The following is a 21,440-nucleotide window of genomic DNA, read 5'->3' as shown; positions in this document are numbered from 1 at the left end:
AAAAATTGTATTTAGACTGGTGTGCAAATTTGGATTAAAGTTGAATCAACAACTCCGAAACTAATCAAGTGACCAGAGCAGACTCCGTCAAAGGATGCCAGAGAATAACCCGTAACGTATTTCCGGTTTCGTTCGAAATCGAAAGTGGTACTTATTTACGCCAACACGTACACATGCAGCATATGAAATATACAATCGAAACTCACAATACAAAATTAAGTATTTACATTGTTCCTCTTTTACGGTTTAGATGAGATTAATAATGCTGTTTTGCCGTTTAAAAAAAAAATATTGGTATACAATGTAGTTGGACTGTCATATAAAGTTTTAGGTTATCTATCTGGACCTACACTGCCCCTTTTGGTCTTTTATTTAAGACGAATTTGATGTATTTTTTGAAACCTCTTTATAAAATCAATGTTAGTTATAATTATCTCCACTTGCTAATGTAGTATTGCTGGAACAAAAGATGAGGTCTAGTTGGAACATTGAAACAGTATTTGGTAATGCGAGCCTAACTCATTACAATACATGGGATACAAAATATTTCAACCACCAACAACAACAAATGAGCAAGCAAAATGGGTTTGAAACAGCCAGAGAAAATTATAAGGAAGTATTGATTTATGTATTTACTTACTTATTGGTCTTTAACTCCATTAGTTTAAAGCTCAAGTAAGCCAACGTGTAAATAATGAATGGTCTAGTTATTTTTAGCTCTGGCTCATTATTGTTTTCTGCCCTTTGCTTAAGGGGTGGGGAATGCCAACAAATGAAAGAACTGGAGTGCAAATGAATGAAGGAATGACTGAAAGAAATATTTGGCACATACTTTAAGAAGGTGTTGCATGAAGACTATATACCGCAAAAAAATTATATTATTTAAAATAAATTTTTAGATTTAGGAGTTCTTCTTTCTTGTACTGTTTGTTTTAGTAGCTCTTATATCGAAATGAAGGCAATGTGGATAATAATGACCTAACTCTTTTAGTAAAATATAATATAACATCATAAAATAAAATAATAATAGAAAATAAGGCCCAGGACCCAAAAATCGGCCTGGCAATGACTTTAATACACCCCTATTGGACAGCTTTGGAAAACATGAAGGTTATAATTTTGCACTTTTATCTGTATTTTCATAGGTTTTATAGCTTCATCTTTACTAATAAAGACCTCTCCCATGGGCCATTCATGCTACAAAAAAATAAATGACAGAAAAGTTCCTGGGGTTTTTTTTCATACTCTACTGTAGAAATTTTGAGGATACACAATAACAAATAAAAGGACATGAAAATTAACAAAAGCCTTGTGTTTTATAATTACAGGATTATGAGTCAGCTGCCTGAAGATTTTCCTTAATTTGACACATTTCTTTATTACTATTCAAGTCCCAAGAGTTGTACTGAGATTTCTTTTTGTTTCTACAACACCATGTCTTTATCACATAGATAGAGATGTTCTGTGGAAGTTGTTAATTTGTTTCTTATGAGAATGCCACTCCTCTGGCCCAGTTCAGATCAAACTGGGCTCACGGTGTAAAGTGAATTTGACATCCCTAGTGTAATGTAATAATAATGTGGACATTGTTAAAGATAAAAGGAAACTGTTTTGATGAAATAAACTGTGACATTTGTTAAAAAATAAATTGAATGGAGTTTACCCAGCCTGTAAATTGTAAAATAATTAAAAAATTCTGTTAAGCCCATTAGCTTCCCAATTTTACATGAAAGTGAAGTTAAAGTAAAGCTTAAAAAAATAATTATTTTATGAATCAGTCTTCTCTGGGAACCAGGGAAAAATCTTACTCCTAAACTGTGTGTATATGTGTCTTGTGACTGTCTTTATGTCTCTCTTGTTGTCTGATTTTCTCAGTTGAATTCAGCTATGTCTCCTTGCCTTTCTGCTTTCACAGTCGTTGATTAACCCCATGTGTATAAATAGCCCTACCCTGCTCCTTAGTCTTTGTCATAGTGTCTGTTTTTTTTCCCTACCTATTTTAAGAATCAGTTGAATCACTACTTTAGATTTGGTCTTAACCAAAGGTCTTAATTAACGGTGTGTTTTTGATTTAACCTCTGCCGTCTTGTGTCTGCACCTGGATCCTCTACTTGCAGTTCCTGACAGTCCATAACTGATTCAAGGATAAATTCGATAGAGAGCAGTGAATGTAGGAGGGGTCTAAAAAACATGCAATTAAAAAGATCTAAAAGAATTCCCAAGCAAAAATGTCAGACGTAAGATTTAAGTAAGATTTAGGTTGGATTAAAAGAGAAAGGAAAAATTGTTTATTTCGATATCATACAGTTGCTCACTTCAAAACAACCACATCACATTGAGAAACAACAGAATGGAAAAAAAGAAAAATAAACACAGATTAAGCATTCGTACATGTCTTTCCACGATTGTTTCTTCTGACCTGGGATGAGGAGGGGGGTGGTTATAAAGAAGGAGGGAGGACATTATTGGCTGAAGAGCCTCAGCACACATAACCTGCTCATCCAGTCATCCCACAATTTAGGCAGGTCACAGGTTGAAAAAGTCTCACAAAGTTTTATTTACAAACAGCAGCCTAGATGATAGAAACAGCGAGATTTATTCATCCTGTGGCACAACTAGAAATTTTATCATTAGGTTTGCTTTGTCAGTTAAACAAAGTTGAATTCGTTGCTGAAGGAAGTCTACCAAATGTCAGTCGCACAGTAGTCGTTGTGGTTCATTTGTGTATTTGGATATAGGTAACAGAAGCAGGATAGTGCTAAGCAGTGCTCCCCATAAACTGGATTTTGGATTAGAAAAATATCTCTTTCAACAGACGATTAGGGAATGAGAAAAAGCTAACATTACAAAAGTGTCAGCATACAAAAGGGAGATATCCTAGATTAGAAATGAAAATATTTTTCAATTAATTTTTTAAAATTTCCCCAATAAGTTTCTGAAGAATCCCGTTCAAATGTGCCATGCACAGAGGCAGCAAATGGGTGTTTTTGAAAAATAGGAGGTAGCTTCACAGACTGATTTTAAATTTAGGTTTAAAAGAAAAAAAACAAGGCTAAATGCAGAGTTCATATAATTTCAGATAAAGATTTTTGAACTAAAAGAGTCATACATTGATCTAAGCATGAACAAATTGCAAATTGTTTTAACGTAAACTCAGTGACTACAGCATGACTGTTTGGTAAATGCTGAGCATAAAGAGCAAGAATAAAAGTAGATTATTATATAGAAATGAAATAATTGATGATTTTAATGAAAGCTGAAGACTTCTGTTGTTGTCAGTGACAAATAACACTGGCAACAACCGCCATTCAAGCTTCCAAGAGGCTAAAGATATAATCAATAAGATCAAAGATTTGGCAACATGAAGCTCAGATACAGCAAAATTAAAAGGCTGTTGTTGAAAATGCAGAACATAAATCGCATCAAAACAGAATTTGAATTATGGATTTTAACTTTAAGTAGCCGCAGTAGCACTTTAACCTGTCATTTGTATTTTTTACCACAAGATGGCAGCACACACAAAGAACTAAACACTGAGGGTGCTGTAAATCAAAAAACAAACGATGTAGGCTGTGGTTTCAAAGTAAAATGGAACACGTACCGCACACATTTAAAGACCTTCAAGTGTTTTTACAAAGGGTAATACAGGACAGTTTGTTTTTGTTTGTTTTTTTTAATCAAATGTACCCGAGAAAGATAATGTCAACTTTGTATTCCTTGTGGCCATTTTAGCCTTCTTTGAAGGTCTGGTCTTGCAGGGTTTTTGGTCACGCTGACCTTGGCCCTTCCACTGTCATTATAAACAAAAGGACACCAGGGCCAAAGTAGCATCTGTAGTCTGCTCTGTCAGTAAATCACTCCTCACCTGCTCATAAAGGCTGACTAATACAAAAACTCCCTCTTCGTCCTCGTTTTCAAAACCACCCTTTAGAGGTGAAGTACTACAAGAACCTTTTCTCACATGTTTAAGGTCACGAAAGAATCCATCGCTCAGTTTACTGACAGCTGTCATCTCATCTGTGTATTCAGACTACACACATTTAAAAAGACACACAACCCATTTCTTGATTTTTCTGAGTTCTTCAGATTTTAACCACCATGAGTCTCCCCACATCTTCCCTTCAAACGTTCTCCCCGCGCTATCTTTCTCTCTCAGTTACTCCCACAACTGTTCTCCTCTGTCATGGCTTCAGTTTTGTCCCCCTTCATGTCTTCTTCCTCCTCATCTTCCTCCTGTGCTGGTTGTATCTGCTTGGCCGTCTCTCTCACGCTGGAAAACTTGTCTGACTGCTCAGTGGCAGCTGTCTCTTGGCGATCTGAGGAGGCAAAGACTGGTATCAAAACCAGCAGTAAAAAAAAATCACAACTACCTTTGCTTATATCTAACTGTAGATACCATTACAATACCATACCATTGTGTCACAAATTTAATAAGGAATGGTAAAGTAAATTCTGGTAAAAGAGATGCCTGCTGGGCAGAAGGACACAAGTACTGACTCTAGAGCTAAAGCTTTTTAAGCAATTTCCTGCTTCAGGTATCTGAAACCCCATGACTTTTGCACTGTTTTGTGCTCTTGGTTAATTAATTTAGTAGTGAGAACATTTTAAAAAGAAGCTTTATAGTTTCACTTTATTTCTTTATTCTTATTCTATGTCTTTTCTAAACTGCAAACTCACTTAGTATTTCAGACGCACTGAAAAGGAGATTGTGTTCATTCCTGAAAATGATGAACAGCTACCTGATGAAATAACTTGAGTTCCTTGGTTTGTCTTCTGTTTGTTATAGGATAGGCCGAGTCCGAACTGTGTCGCTTGACTGAAAGAACAAATGAATTGTCATCAAAAAAGCCCAATCAGTATATTTTAGCATCCTGTTTGGGTACTTTGTGTTTCAGCAGGCTTCCACAAAGGGATTTACCGAGAGAGTCTGTCATCTGGGCCGACAGAGCAATAATTCTGAATGAAATGCCACTGCTCTCGTGTGACTTTATGGGGATTATAAACCTATAATTTGGCATCATAAAACCAAACACACAGCGCACATAAATCTGATTATTATGCAAAATAAGAAAATGCACATATATAAAAAAGTTTAAATCAAAGAGATATGTAGATTTGTTTGTTTTTCTTTTGGCAGAGATTAAAATTTGCACAGATGCACATCCTGGCTGGCCTCTTGCACTGGGATAGGTGTTGGTGACACATCAAGACTTCCAATACATTTGGGTTAAGAGATGGAGGGATAATGTAGCACAAGAGCTGTACCAGCTGCTCAGCACACAAGGGGCTTCCAGATGCTGAAAACCGCAGAGCAATTGTTTACTAAGAAGCACAAAAATGTAATCTTACTGTGGTTTGCTATTTTTCTTTTGTTTGTGCCTGATTTTTCTTTCAGTTATCTTAAACTGCATATAATAGTCCCTCACTAGACACTTTGTTAGTTATACCTTGCTATTACACAGTTGTACCTGCTTTTACCTTCAGAATTGCATTAACTGTTCATGGCATATGTTCAACAAGGTGCTACAAACATTCCTCAAAGACTTCATATGGACATGAAAGCATTACACAGTTAGAAAACAGCTTAAGATAATTTAAGCTTTGTGATATGGTGTGTTATCCTGCTTGATGCAGTACAATGTGGTCATAATGGAAATGGTCAGCAACAATACTTAACTAGGCTGTGGTGTTTAAATGAGGCTTAGTTGGTACTAAGGGCCCCAAAGTGTGCTAAGAAAATCTCCACATCATTACATCACCATCAACAATCTGAGGCCAGAGGTCAGATGGGGCCATAGTTTCATGTTGTTTATGCCAAATTCTCAAACTTACTATCCATATGTTGCAGCAGAAATCAAGAGAGAATGCAGTCTGGGCATTCTCCTCTAACCTCTGGCATCAACAACGTGTTTTCACAGAGAGAACTGTTGCTCGCTTATTTTTTTCTTTTCCACACCATTCTCTGTAAACCCCACAGATGGCTGTGTGGAGAAAATCCCAGGAATTTCCTAAATACTCGGAGCAGCTTCACTCAGAACAACAACCATGTCACATTTAAAGTGACCAAAATAAACTTTGAACTTCAGCTGGTCATCTTGACCATGTCGACATGGCTAAATGTATTGGTTTGCTGCTATGGGTTTGTCTGTCAACGAGTAATTAAACAGGTGTACCCTAAATCTGTGCTGAGATGATTTCCTTATACGGTCATCTAAATCTGTTTGTGGAAGCTAGGTGAAGAAGTCATGTGATGGCTCATGTGATCAATAAAGGATCAACAACCACCTCCAAAGGGGAGAACTCCTATTAGGGAGCGAAAAGCTACAACGGTGTCCTGTATGAGAAAATTTCATCTTGAAATTGCAAATAACTGAAAAACATCATTAGGGAAAATGTACAGAAATGGGAACAACTTGGCTATACATACAAACTAGAAGGAAAAATACACCTTTGGACTAGTTAAAAAGTGATATTTTGTGATTTTCAGTGTATAAGCTTCTCATATGAGATTGTGATTTTAAATCTTAATGTGCAAACTTTCCAGTTTTTCAAGTTTTTTTGAGCACAATTTTTTCTCCAGTCACTTTGAAATAATTACCAACTAGCTGCTAATTTAACTGGTGATATCAGAATGCAACCAATCGATTACTGCATGACACTAAACCATTTATCCTAGTAAAAAATCCAATGACCCAACCAAACAAGACCCATAAAATTAACAGCTTTAAGTCCCTCAAAGTGTATTTTGGCTTTGAGAAACAAACATCGCTGTAACAGTGTTGTTACTGTGCTCCCTGACAGTTGAAAAAGAGCCTCCCTCTCACCAGCAGCTTTGGTGGGAGCTGCATCCTCTCCCTCCTCTCCCTTCAAGTAGTCCTCATCCTCCTCCCCTTCACAAGGGTCTTCCAAGGGAGGGTAGACACCTAGTTTCTGCATATGCGCTTCAGCCATCTTCTGCACAGCTACACACAGGTAAACACACACAGGGACAGCCACACAAACACATGGACACAGACACAGGGATAGAGGGATATGTTGTTTTGGTTTCACCACACTTCAACTCTGTCAGTTTTTGTCAAGCCTCACAGGGGTTTTTGAATGCATGCCAGGCAGGCAGAAGGCCAGTTATACACATGCACTGACAGACAGGCAGACAGGCAGGCAGGCAGCTACAAAACGGTATCCCGCACTGATTTTTACAGTAGAGCTTCCGCTGTTGTTTTCTAGCTCTCCTCTCACCCTGTTTTCCCATCTGTTTATTTGCACCCTACTCGACTGCCCACCCTCCCCAGCGCTATCTTTTGGCAATACTGACTCATCCTCTTCTCTCTCTCCGTTCACTCTCTTTAGTGATATTATCTCAGCCACTCTCTCGCTTCCTCTAGGTCACCTTGGCTTCTCTCTCTATCATTTTTTCACACCCTCACTTACACAGTGCGGCAGCAGCACTAAGGCAGGTCAGTTTTTAGCTTGAGATAGGTTATGCAACTAGAAATAATAGAGTTAGTTCTCTCTTTCACTCTGCGTCTGAGCTGATAAAGGGCAGATTTGAGATGCAGAACAAGGCTTCCTGGCTCATTATATCATCACTCGACATGTGGCAGCGCACACCCACAAATCCAAAGTAAAAGAAACCCCACCGACAAACTTACCTTCCTTATTGACCACATGCAACAAAGACACAATAGAAAAATGCACGTCTGTGTTCATGTATGCATTTTAATCACACCTATATGTGTGTGTTCGTGTGCGCCACAGCTGTATACACAACTGACTGTAATCCTGGATGATCCAGACTTTCCTAGACTCTCACTCAGTGTCTCACAGCTGTCACACTCTAATCTCTCCCTTTCTCCCTTTCTCTTTTGGTCACACACAGATATATGGACCCTGCTGCTGAGTGTAATATAAGGGCAGAAGCAAACAGAAACACAACTATGCATATCACACACGCGCATGCAGTGAAAAAAAAAGAAACCCCTTTATTGCATATCCACCCATCTGTCACATGCACCTTTATAAGGCGTTAGAACGCAAGTAAGAAATGCTTGCAGGGAAGCACGGTAAAACAAAGAAAGGATTTAAACACAAGGATGAATCACAACACACACAACCACCACCTGTAACACAAATGCTTGTACCAACCTTTGAGTGATGGCGGCTGATACACATTTGGATTAACTCGTTTTGGTTTGAGGACTCCATTCTCTCCTACAACCCACTGTGAAGAGAAAGAGCGAGCCACTAATCATGACATTCTTCGTCAGTCTGTCCTCAAAGCATCGGCACCTCGGAAGTTTTATTCACTATATTTATTTTATTACATAATTTGAAATTTCAGTTAAAACACCAACTTCCTCATTGGGATCTAAAGTCATAACATGCATGCAAAATATCTCCTACATGACTGATGCAATCTTTTTTTAGTTCTTGTGGTAACTCTGGAGGCCTCTCCTTAGTTATTCAAGTTGTTTTGGGGGAATTTTGGCTTCCAAACACGCCAGAAGCTGATTTGAAGTTTGTAGGTACACACTGGAGAGCAATGACAAACTGTTCCTCTTCATTAGAAGAAACATAACCATGAGGAAAACGGGGGAAAAGCATGCAAATTTAAAATAGCCTTGTTCCAAAACATTAAGAATATAAAGGATGGCATTTTCAAACAGCTATTTACACACTGCAGTTTTTGATGCAAGCATTAACATCTCTAAACCCAAGGTGTCATGTTTTGTCATGATTGTGCCTGCTTATATTATCTTACATTGGCTAGGCATGCAGTATAATTGTTGGATGTCCAGTCTGCAACTCAGTAATGTCAGCACTACATGCTACTACATGCTGGTTTTCCCAAGTTCTCTTAACTCTTCGTGCCATGCTTAATCTTCAGGATCTTCACTAGAATGTGAAAAGTGTTATCGTCAAACCTGCTTACACTGAATTTTACTCAAGCTTTCAGCCTCATCTCACCAACATCAAGTAAACAAGATATTTTTTAACCTTGGTGCTCAAATAGTTTTAAAATTTCAAGGTGAGTTTGAACTGTGGCTAAACACAAACTCAACACACAGGATTCAATGTGTGTGGAGTCATTAAGGAAAATGGATTATTATGTTGTTAGACAGTGAAATAATGGCATGAAGTAAATTATATGTTGTAGGTAAAGTAGTTACGTGGTTAATAGGATTGAAATCTAATGTAGGAAGATGGATGAGAGCACAAAGACACTTATATAAAAAAGTGTTTTGTCTTCACCTTTACCTGATGGGTGGACTGATCATCCTCAGGAGATGACTGGTCGGCTACTCTGAACAGTGTGGCGGGTGTTGGCCTCCGGCGTCGGATCTGCGAACAAACAACACAAATGGCAGCCATAAATAAATGAATAACAAAACTGACTAACACTATATTATTAATAATGCTCAGCACAAAGCCATATCAATCACACGGATCCCTATGTTGACAGTTTATGCTGGTGAAGGGCATTGCTGGGCCCTCAAGGACTTCATTAGTCCTACCTCAGATTTATTTGACAGGTCAGCAGCCAACAGTGACTTTCAGTGTTCAGTACTGGTCACGTCAGAGCACACGCAACAGTCAGGTGCAATAGAAGAATCATTTAGAAACCTCAGATTTTAAAGACAGAGTAAACAAAGAGAATTCTGTGGTGTGAAACAGAAGAAAATTATTCTTTTGACAAAGGCTTTATTTGAAATGAATGTTCTCCTCACATTTACACAAACATGTTTTGGCACCTGTGTGCACCAAACATGCAAATATGAAGTCTCCCAAACAGAGAGTCCATAGAAAAGGGATTAAATGAACCACAGCAATCAGCCGAGACACTCCCATCCACTCGCTCCTTTTCCACTCCGAATGACTGCTTCTTGGAGGCCTAATTCAGGTAGCTGACAGCCTAAAAGCAGAACGGGGCCAGACAAAGTGCAGATCTGAGCTACACCTCTACAGCACGAGCCACTGTATACAGCAAACTCTCTGTTCCTGGGAACAAATGCACAGTTGTGCCTACAGCTCCACAGTATCATGGCCTGTCTGTGGAAATTCACTCACCAGAAGTGCTCAATGTGGCTCATTGACCCAGTGCACAAAACACAGGGCCCTGCACGTATACAGAGACAAAAGTGCATTTAGCTCAGTCAGTCAGTTAGTATATATGAAGCAAATATCGATGGACAATTTGAAACTGAGCTCCTGGAATTCTGGTGCACATAATTGGACAACTTCTAAAACTATTTTTTTAATAAGATTTAATCAGAAAAATAACCAGAATTTTTGATTTGTCTTAAAAGAAATGATTAATTTCCACCTAGACAGGCTTGTTTCTGTGCATGTTTTCCTACTCTTTTTCAGCACAAAACTTGGCAATGACTGAAGTAAATTTACACTGAAGCTCACATTCACAGTCTCTGTTTCCTATGTTGGAACAGACTGTAAACCTTTAAGAAGCAAACAGGAAGTGACTGTTTGATAATCAAAGGATAAGTTTGGGGTGGAGTATTACTTTTCAGAGTATTTTTCCCTTGCTAAGCAGAACGTGTCGGGGCCTTTATAGAGAAAATGTACGTGCACAGCTCAGATCTTTGGCTCACATTTTCTACAAATCTACACAATTCCCAAATGCATAAAATAAAATGGAAAAAATAAATGGAAAAATGTTTAAAAAATATATAAAACACATTTTAAAAAGGTAAAAGCAGTGGTATTAGTCAGGCAAATCAGGTGCTGAAAGATGTCCTCTGTGGAGCAAGCCAACCTTGCCCATGACATGAACCTATGTGCTGCTGTTTACTATATCACATAACATCGCAGGAATATAGTTAAGTAGTCTGGCTCCATACGGAGAGTTGTGTTTGTGTTTGTTTCTCTTCTGTCGTGTGCGTCATCACAACGAGGCGCATGTTGCCAAAGCAGAGGCTTCCACGGCCCACGTGGTGGAAATCTGCCTCTGTCAAATTCAAAGACATGGAGTAATCAAGCATGGATTTCACCCTTATTTATATCACCAGACACACATTTTAATCTCATCACACAACTTCAGGCTTTCCTGCTTCCCCTGGATCTCTCACACTATCTGTCTTTCTCTCATTCTCCTCTCATTTCCTCCTTGCTCGATCCGTTGCTTCCTCTATCCTGTTTACTTCCACATCCATCCTGATTTTCATTCCTTGACAGTGACATTAACTTCATCCACTGTTCGCCTCTCCTTTTCAACACCAGTCTGTCATAACCAGACTCATATTAGTGTGTTTTTGTTTGCTGGTTTGTCAACCGTTTCCTTTTTTGTCATTAGATGTGTAAGAGGAAAACATCCACAGAGCATCCTTTGACCCCACCTCCGCTTTCCCTGTGTCTCCCCTGGTTAGGTGTGGAGGCCTGGGGCTTCACGTTGATAAGAACCCTGCTGGCTCTGCCTGCATGACACCTGCTAACTGCCTTGCAGGGCAGCCTGAGGTGCTTCAAACCGAGAGCCACAAGAGACAGAGAGAAAATACCAGATGTTGACATGACCAAGCCTGTGCCCGAGTCCTGGGGACGTAAGCGAGGACTGTATTCAAGTCCAGCAGATTATTGGTATGCTTGTGTATTTGTGTGATATATTTATTAGATTATACTGAGATTGGAGGGCCAGCAGGAAGGTATACGGATGGTTCTGCAAACAGATTCTTGGTTATTAACTGTAATTACTTGATTATTCAATTAGCTGCTTGTTAATTTTTGACTGCCATATCAATCTTTATACAAAAATACCAACAACAAAAAAGGATTGGAAAGTAGATCATTAGTAGTGGATATTTTCAGATTTTCTGTTTTTTAAGACATATTTAAAGTAAGCCATTAGAATATCTTGGAAGACTGCAATGGATGTTTCCACTACTTTGTTATATTTTGTTAGTTCCCACTCCTGTTTTTTGGTTTCTTTACTGTGATGTGAGCTTATGTTTACAAAAGAGAAAGGCCAAGCCAAAGAGAAAGGTGTATTATATTATTATATTTTCTAAACTCCAGATCAGGATCCCCAAAGTTTTAACCTCAATAACTGTCCCTGAAAGAGGCAGCTCCTTCAAGAAAAGATTTGCTCAAATGGTGATTAAGGTAGGAATGATGAGATAAACAGGATATGTCTTGATGCACACTCAATAAAATGACTAAATGGGATAACTTCACTGCTCTGTGACTTCACTGTGAAGCATAATATGATGATCTAGTTACCAGTAACTGCTCTCGTGCTCAGCATGCATGTGTTTGTGTGTGTGTGTAAATGGTTGTTATCCAAGGGCTCGTCATCTAAACACTCAGCATGGTGGTCTCATGAAATGTCACGACACAACAGAAGACCTCCTATAGCATGAGGCACAGTTTGCAATGCATGTAATGAAAAAAAATCACAGTGTTTATAAACATTTGTCACATTTACGTACACAAAGTGATGCCGACAGTGGTGGCGGTGGTGACCTGCTGTTGTTTTGTGATGCCGGCAATGCATAAGCATACATATTGACTCTAGTAATTTTCCAACCTTAAAACCCACTCCACTCTGAGTTACATAATATCATATGTGACTTCCTCATTTATGGCAACACTAGGGCAAAGCATGTGAGATTACTCCAGCGCTTTATCCCTCTATCCCCTCCGTTCACTGCTTTTCTAAACCCCCTGCCCCCAATCTCCTCAACACTCCACCACTGGCAGCAATTGTTTTTGTACCAAGATCAGTCAAGCTGCAATGGACTTTCACTCAGGGACTCTAAGCAGGCGTCTGCAGTGGCATTTCAGCAGCTCCACAGGTGTATGCCTGCAGGCTTCCCCTAAGAGCCAGCAGCACCCCACTAGGTTTCACAAAGAGCTTTGTCTCAATAAAAATACTGGCTCATAGATCATAGCGTATAAAGGTGTTTCAGTTTATCTGAAGCTGAATTTGATTAATGTCCTGCAAATGCACTGTGTGGCAGATACAAACAGAAGGCTAAACGTAATTATTTGTACCGGTGTTTCTATAAGCTGTTTTCAAATATGAACTCAGGATAATGTCAAGAGAATGAAGTCAGACTATCACCCAGCAGTTACCCTTTCTCATACAGCCATGTTCTCACAATTTAAATAATTTTATTTGGTTTATGCAAACCTGAATAGACTGTGCGTGAGCTAGCACACAGCGTAACCACTTCCTCTTTGAAGTGACCTTTTCTTTAAAAAAAAAGCACTTTTCTCACATAGTATTGAGGAGATAAGGAGGTTACAGCTAAAGCTGTGCTCTTACATGAAGTGTACCTGTGCAACAGATTTTTTTTCATGTGTATATAAATAACCTTGCCAAGTTTAACAGGATACAAAGCACTATAGTACCCAGGTGTAACGCCAATATAGTACTGAGTCACTGATAAGTGTTGACTTTGCATGTTTTTGAATGAGTTCAAATATGTGTGTGTTAGCTCAGCACTCTCCTCCATTGCAGTCTGGATGCAGATGGGCTGATATGGGTCTGCTCCCCAAAGACCATCCTCTAAGCTGGTGCTCTTGTGGCTGGGTCTATAAAAAGCAGTTTCAGTAGGACAGCATAAACTAGATCACAGGAGTCCCTGTGGGATGAAACCGAAAGGTTCTAAAACTCTGCACCAGTGCTAATAGTCGGGTATCCCGAGAGGAGTCTGCTGTGCAGATCTGGCCCCAATATGGGCAGAAATCTGTGCCATCAGAAACTGAATTTGAATAAGTTCAATTTGAATTTGAATTGCTCAGATTGAATCTGAATTGTAACTTGAATAAATGCTTTTGAAAACTGAATTTGAATTAGTCTAATTTGAAATTGAATTTATGGTTTGAAAATGATCATCACTAAATTGAAATTGAATTTTATATTTTGAAAATGAATTGATTTGCTTTGAAACTGCATTTTATCCTTTAAAAATTCAGCTCTCGAATAATTTCAGTTTCACTTCTCACCATTCAGTTTCAGTTCTACAATTCAATTTCAGTTCCAAAATTCAGTTTTTTGGAACTTACATCCGGTTCCGGTTCAAGCGCAGATTAATAGAACTACGTTTTACTAGCGGACCGAAAGTGTTACCGACGGGAATCTACAGCGTCTTGAGCTGAATTAAGACTTCAGAAGTCATTCGTCATGTCGAATGACCAGCGGATAAACTCTCAGGTTGGTAATAAATGTATTACATGTATAAGAACAAGCGTCATGTTAACAAAAGATAGCCCTACAGTAACTGTTATGCTTATTGTAGCTGTTAGCTAAAAACGGTAATTTAGCGTAGTTTGCCCTGAATTCAGCTTTGACAAACAAATATGATCGACTGTTTCTAGTAGAATTCCAAAGTTGTCATCTTGTACCCTCTCAAAGTACCCCCTCCGTATGCTTGCAGAGACCCCTACAGTAGGGAAACATGCAAAACGGTGCCCAAACCTTTGTATTTTAGCTTTATTTATGTCTTATGCTGGGCAGACACTGTGCGATTTTTTTCAGTCGCACGATTCAGCTCCTGCTCAAACTGTACGATTGACTCGCAGGGGTTAGAAGTTCGTAGGTCACGATGCAGGGTCTCACACTATACGGCCCGATGCTCTGATGCGACCCGAGTGCTCACACTGTGCGTCCATAAAATGAAGGTTATAAGAGAAATTCTGTTGCTCGCTCTCCCTCTCTGTCTTTCACTCACACAGACACACCACCACCATCAACTTTGCTAAATTTCTAATGAAAAACATTGATCAGGCAGCTGTGATTGAGCAGCAGTGTAGATCCAACTATTTTCACGGTTGTTGTGGTCGTGATAATTTTGTTAGGCCACATCGAAAAGGTTCGGGTGAGCTTGCCATAGTTCTACAAGTTGTGCCTCCATCGCTTGTGTCCAGATCACACGCTGCACTGCCGTGCTGCGCCGTCTTTTTCGCTGACATTTGTGTTTGCGCGTGCGCAGTGTGAGAAGCTGCGGTGACACCCTCACGACCAAGCGATTGATGATCGGGAGCTGGTCGTGAGGTGTTAATCGCTTCTCGTTACCCCACGTATACTACACGATGCACGACGCACGATGAAGGCCAAAATCGGGCCGATCGCCAAAACGGTCGCACGACTCAAAAATCGGCTCAAAATGGGCCAAAAATCGCACCGTGTAAGCCCAGCATAACACAGCATCCCAACTCTTTAGCTAACTTAATAACTTTAGCTAAAGTGAATAGTTAGTCTAATTCATTAGTGCAGCATTACTGGATCACCTCTGTTTGAAGTGATATAATATGATATACAACTATCACTGAAACAGCAAACTTTGTAAATAAGCAAACAACACTTCTCATTCTCTAAACGTTTGGCCACAGCTGTAGATTACACTATCAGTGCTTGTTCACTCTTGACAATAATAACATTTCTAAATTTACTTTGTGCATTTACAGGTAAACAATATCTAATATTTTATCTAAATGACTACTTTGTCTTTAAAAAGGGTGAAGAGCCTGAGGCCGGTGACAGTCCAGTTCTACTCTAAGTACATCCTTACAGTGGCTCACAGGACAAGGCCACATTCCTGTCCTGCCAGAAGAGAAGAGAAACTTCAGAGTCTTCATGCAGTTCAACCACACCTGTCATATTCCATATGACAGGGGTCTCAAACTCCAGTCCTCAACGGTCAAAGTGTCATGCAACTTTTCCATGCCCTCGAGGACTGGAGTTTGAGACCCCTGCCGTATGGTGTTCATGCTGTTTTCTACCCCACAGTTACAGCATGTCTGACTGCCTGTTCAGCATATGCAAAAATATATGATGAGTTTAAGCATGTGATGACTAAGGCCTTCCATTATGGTGTTTGTCATCACATGTCACAGATATCTGGATGATCATTTGGAATAAACAAAAACTAAAAACTTGTTACTTCATCTTTTATCTTTATTATTATTATTGTTCTTATTTTACACTTTTCATTGTTAGGCATTAGGTTTATTTGTAGTAGTCCTTTCCAACGTCTTTCCCTCTTCCATGTTACTGTGGCAGCTTGTCAGCATCTATTTGGGGTTGGGAGTGGAACAGAAAGTAAAGAAATCCAAAGTGCCATTAAAACCAGCAGAGGTTCTTATATTTCAGAAGAAGGGATTAATTCAAAAGAAATGACCTCAACGCCATATTTTATTTAGGAACCCTTGAGAGCACTTTGCAAAATAACACATTCTTATAATTTCACCCTCAGATGAGCCAAGCTACGACTGTCAGGGAAGGTGATGTAGGTACAGAGCATATGAGAGTGGTTAAGTTAATGTCTCTTGTCTAGATGAAGGCACAAGAGGGATCAATGGCAAGGCGTAGAGATTCAGTATCTTCAGTCTTCAGTGGACACTCCATTTCTGGCACAAAACACCTGTAAAAGATGGTCGATTTAGGAGGTGACCCAACAACTTCAGCCTGTCAAACATAGTAATGGAGCAGTGTGTTTAAAAAAAATTTATTAATTAAGCATGCACTCAGTACCCTAAGAATTATTATGGTAGTTAAACACAGTGATAGTTGTATATCACATTATATCACTTCAAACAGAGGTGATCCAGTAATGCTGCACTAATGAATTAGACTAACTATTCACTTTAGCTAAAGTTATTAAGTTAGCTAAAGAGTTGGATGCTGTGTAAGACATAAATAAAGCTAAAATACAAAGGTTTGGACACCGTTTTGCATGTTTCCCTACTGTAGGGGTCTCTGCAAGCATACAGAGGGGGTACTCTGAGAGGGTACAAGATGACAACTTTGGAATTCTAGTAGAAACAGTCGATCATATTTGTTTGTCAAAGCTGAATTCAGGGCAAACTACGCTAAATTACCGTTTTTAGCTAACAGCTACAATAAGCATAACAGTTACTGTACGGCTATCTTGTTAACATGACGCTTGTTCTTATACATGTAATACATTTATTACCAACCTGAGAGTTTATCCGCTGGTCATTCGACATGACGAATGACTTTTTATTATCTTTAGCAAGTTTTTACACGACCCTATCATACAACCTTAAATGTATCTGTAAAAATATTAGCTTCCCTTTCTCTTGGTCATATTTGATGTTCAGCTGAATATAAAGTCTGAAGGGCAACTAATTTAAACAAAGCCATGATGTTGCCCTTTTCTCTCAGTCATGCCCCTGGAGATAGCCTCTTAAAAACAAATGGAAGAACCCCATGTGGTGCTCTAAGTGCAGTCTGGCAATTTGAAGTCAATAATACAGTAAGGTGAAAAATGATCCCTTTTGTGTGTGTGTGTGTGTGTGTGTGTGTGTGTGTGTGTGTGTGGGTATGTGTGCATGTGTTTTTTTGACTATTTTATCATTTCTGCCATAAAGATTTAATGTGTGATTTTTTTTTATCTATGTTATTCTTTATGCAAGAACTGTGCATAACGTTTTGTCTGTGAGGATATTTACACTGGATTTCTTCCTTTCTGTCTTTTTTCTTTAATTCTTATTTATTAAGATTTACTATTTAAAATTACTAGCAGATAATGCTGGCGGGCTTTAAAAAGGTTGCACTGAGAAACACCCGCTTGTTGAGTTTCCAGCTGTTTCAAGGGGGGTCAAGGACAAGGCTACGCAAATTTCAACCCCAGCTGCAGCTCTGTCAGATCGGTGAATTCCCATAAGTCAGAGAGGCTGCTCCATATTGCTTCTCAGCATTCACATAACACTTTTGCAATGACCTTTGGCCCCACCACCGGCTAACTGGATAAACAGATGGGCAGCAGATAGCATCTGGAGGGGTTCTCCAATGACCCTCAAATAGAAAATGTAATTACCCTGCACCCACTGGCAGAATTACATCATACTCAGACAACCATCCACTCGCCCCACTCTTTCTTCTCTCTCTCACAGTGCCCCCCAGCATTTATGTAATTAGCTGCTGATAACTGCTGGCTTGTTGTTCCAGAGACTGCTGGTTTACCATCACAGTACAAATACTGCGCCACTGGCTGATGAGTGTCAGGAAGCCCCCTGCCAGGCCACAACCCACAACTGGGAAGGTGCCAATCAAAGCTTTCATAGAGAAAGTAACATTGCCAACAGCCTACAATCACAGGAAAATTCCACTTTTGTTCATGCACTCATATTCAGATGTGTCATAGTATGTAGCTGACAGCCTATTGACCTCTGCAGTTGCAGAGGTCAATAGGCTGGCACAAATGGAGGGCAGAGCAGCTATAGTTACTCATCTGCAAAGTCACGTGTAACCACCCGTGATAAATGACATAGAAGTTACTGAAAAGGTTACCAACAATCCTATTTTATTATTCCTATTCCTACTATAATCTCAGTAAAAATGATATTACTGTGAAATATAACAGCATTTCCTTACCCATGTGCCCCATTTATTTTGTTGTTTCTTTTTGCTTTTATCGTACTATGACAGCTTGAAAACTACAACCAGGTGGCATCTGGAGGAGCTCTACAGTGCTACTTCAAATAATTTTCTATAATCTATGTTTCTCAAAGAAAACCTATTGTGTTATACCACAAAAATGTGCAGAAGCTTGCTCTAAATATTTACTTCCTTAAAGTAACCCATTTACTGGAATTGAACTCTATCTACACAGAACAGCATGTTACAAAAGAGACATTACAAAATATTAGTTTCCATTTCCAGCAGACTATCTCCTGTCATCTTTCTGCATATCCTTTCTTTTAGCTTTAGGGGTTTCCTTCTAAATGCACCGAAGATAACTGAGAGCTTGAACATGTACAAAGCTTATTAGGTTGCAGGGAGATAAATGCTGGGAAAAAAAATGTCTCAGTTACTGCCCTGAAAATCGGAGATTACAACTCATAGAGCAGCAATAACAAAATGCTATGTCTTCTCTGTGTTGATGAAACAGGGATTGGTACCAATCCTATTTGTTTTGATTCATGCTTCAGTGGTCCCCTGAATATGCTTATATCAGTGTGACTGTCCTGGGACTCCAGCTACAAAGCAACTGACCCTGAAAGCAAAATCAGGAGGGGTGGAAAGCCAGCTAAAAGGTGCAGTGCAGGGTTCAGATCCTGACAACCGCTGATCATCCCACAGATCCTGTCTATCTCTTATCCCCCACCCTCGATTTCTGTCCCTGCTGCTGCCCGACTGTTGCCCTTCTAATCCTATCCCTCAATTTTCATCACAAATGTGGCCACTGTTTTGCTGTACTGGGCAGGGTTAAAAGACATCCTTGCACAGTGCATTGTGATTTCTCTGCTACAGCTAGACAAGAATTTGGATATGTGTTTGGAAATGCACGAATGCACATTAGGGGAATGCACTAGTCTGTATCTTTTCACTCCCTGGCCACAGCCCGACACTGTTTGATTAAAGATTATCCCTGAAGCGAAAAATTAGTGACTGGATTGGAACATGGCACTGGCAGACAGTGGGGGATTTATCGACCAAAATGTTGAAAGTCTAAGGGAGTGTGCCGCAATACTACAAGCATGCAACTTCCATTATGAGTTTTACATGCATGAGCTGCCGAGGGCATTATGGCATATTTTGAACTCACTATGTACTGTGTAATCAGGTGGCAAATCACTCTACCCATAGTCAATATTTACACTTTTTAAGTGTTTGCACATTACACAGGTCTACAGCACAGGAGCCAAGAGGAGGTGATAAATTGTTTGGGTTATATCATCATTAAGAGAGCATGATTTTCAGAATAACACAGTAATGGCTTTCTTACACAGAAGCTGTACTGTTTTGCTTTTTTATGTTTCTGTTTGGAGAAAAAAAAAAGCAGAAAAAGCATAAATAATTAAATAAAAATTTGGACAAAACTGCTATAAACAGATAGAGGCCATGAATAATATGTTGGCCTCCAGAGTCATTAACTACTCAAAATGCCCCAACTGTCAAAAACAGGGAGGAACACATACATACGTAACCCCAGTAGACAGAAGCCCATTGATTGTGTCCACACTGCAATTATAATGTGTGGTTTCAGCAAAGCAATTCATCTTTCTTTTTTCTTTTCAAAATAATTTCTTAACCAATTAGTTTTTTGCCACCACAAATATCATTAAATTGCTTCGGGCAGGCAGCCTGGAGAGGAACCAGCCTGCGTCACTGGGAAGAGTGAGTAAAACCAACACAGTGGCATTCCTGGCTTTCCACATGCAGGGAAAGATCACTGCACCCTCTTGTCCAGTCCCAGCATGCTTTGTGGCATCCAGCAAGATGTTCTTTCTGGGAGCGCATGTTGACAGTCCCCTAGACAGCAAACACTCACTGCACCAAAGGTCACTGTTTGATGTTTAACCCAGAGAGTGGACTGGGAAGAATGAGGGGAGGACTGGAGGGCCGATAGGTGTTGGCTTTGCTAGGGAGGATGAGGAATTGTATGAAGATCGTCATCAGGGAACTGTGAGTGAAAATCATGCCCTCAATAACACCCTTGACGTTTAATATAGATTAATATGGACTGGATTACTGTTAGAAGCCTTTTGCCAAATGCCCTTTCCAGGCCTTTGTTATTCCCTTTCATGTTATGCATTTCCTGTCACTTCAACTGGTCAGCATGAGCTAACAGGACCAGGCTGAGTGAAGAAAGAGGAGAGCACAGAGATATGTATCTGCTTGTTGAGGCGGCAGAGAGGCAGACTTGAAGGGAATCAGTGATGCTGTGCCATGACGTTAATCTCTGTCCATTATGCACATTACCTTACATCATTTACAAAGCACGGAGGATTGGTGCCTTTGTGGAGTGGCATTAGTGATGGTAAACACAGCCATGTGCTCTCTCTGTTATGTTTCAGGGTCAATCCTGACCGCTTAATGTGAAGAATATTCTAAAATAATGACTTTTAAAAGTTGTGTATTTTTAGAGCATATAAAGGAGATCGTGCCTGTTTTCCGATGTGGTGCTGGTACGTAATCTAGAACAGATTGAGATCCGTTGATTAACATTAAAAAAAAGACTGGCCCCAAAAGCTGGTACCAGCGCAACACCACAAAACTGCTGGGGCTAAAGTGAGGAGCTACCATGAGAAATTAAGTAATCATTTGCAGAAGCAGCCTGCAGATGTATTTAGATTGAAATGTGGGAGGAAGGTGGAGTACCTAGAGATAACACACACAAACAAGAGGAGAACATGCAAACACCACACAGTCTAGATTCAAACCTAAGACTGTGCTTATGCTTTTAATGTGTCCTCAATACACAAATATATTTTTATGGTATTCAATCACATTAAAATCCAACACATGTAGATTCAAAGATTCTGCCCCCCAGGATTTTCTTCCCAACTTCTGCAGAACATAATGTTTGATTCTCAAATCAGTCCAACAGTAAAATGGACTGGTTCTTATATAGCACTCTTTCTCACCCTTTCACACACACGCATTAATAAAAGCACCTTTTCCTATGCTTAAAAGGTTTTATCCTAGCATTCCCACAGTCACACTCCAATGGATGCAA

General features: G+C 39.5%; 1 protein-coding gene and 1 long non-coding RNA gene across 5 annotated transcripts in view; one reads left to right on the top strand and one right to left on the bottom strand.

Moving 5' to 3' along the window:
* Positions 1 to 2,265: 2,265 nt before the first annotated feature.
* ppp1r1b (protein phosphatase 1, regulatory (inhibitor) subunit 1B) overlaps positions 2,266 to 21,440 on the bottom strand; it is a 32,965-nt gene continuing 13,790 nt past the window's right edge. For 2 of the 4 annotated variants that reach the window (XM_085404474.1, XM_085404472.1), the window contains 4 exons: positions 9,253 to 9,342; positions 8,146 to 8,221; positions 6,825 to 6,962; positions 2,266 to 4,316 (listed from right to left, as the gene is read on the bottom strand). In XM_085404474.1, coding sequence (XP_085260600.1) covers positions 4,153 to 4,316; positions 6,825 to 6,962; positions 8,146 to 8,221; positions 9,253 to 9,342 — 468 coding nt within the window. In that variant the 3' untranslated portion in view covers positions 2,266 to 4,152. The remainder of the gene's footprint in view (positions 4,317 to 6,824; positions 6,963 to 8,145; positions 8,222 to 9,252; positions 9,343 to 21,440) is intronic. The other 2 variants (XM_085404475.1, XM_085404473.1) reach the window with 1 other exon arrangement.
* Positions 13,568 to 15,895, top strand: LOC146672020 (uncharacterized). Its single transcript, XR_014911530.1, has 2 exons — positions 13,568 to 14,167; positions 15,471 to 15,895. It is a non-coding gene; the product is annotated as an uncharacterized LOC146672020 (long non-coding RNA).

This window comes from Rhamphochromis longiceps, linkage group LG4, assembly GCF_057381845.1.
Source record: "Rhamphochromis longiceps isolate RC_006_pf linkage group LG4, R_longiceps_female_GT1.1, whole genome shotgun sequence".
Lineage (NCBI taxonomy): Eukaryota > Metazoa > Chordata > Actinopteri > Cichliformes > Cichlidae > Rhamphochromis > Rhamphochromis longiceps.
Note: the sequence above shows the minus strand (reverse complement) of the source record. Positions and strands in the feature narration are given on the sequence as shown.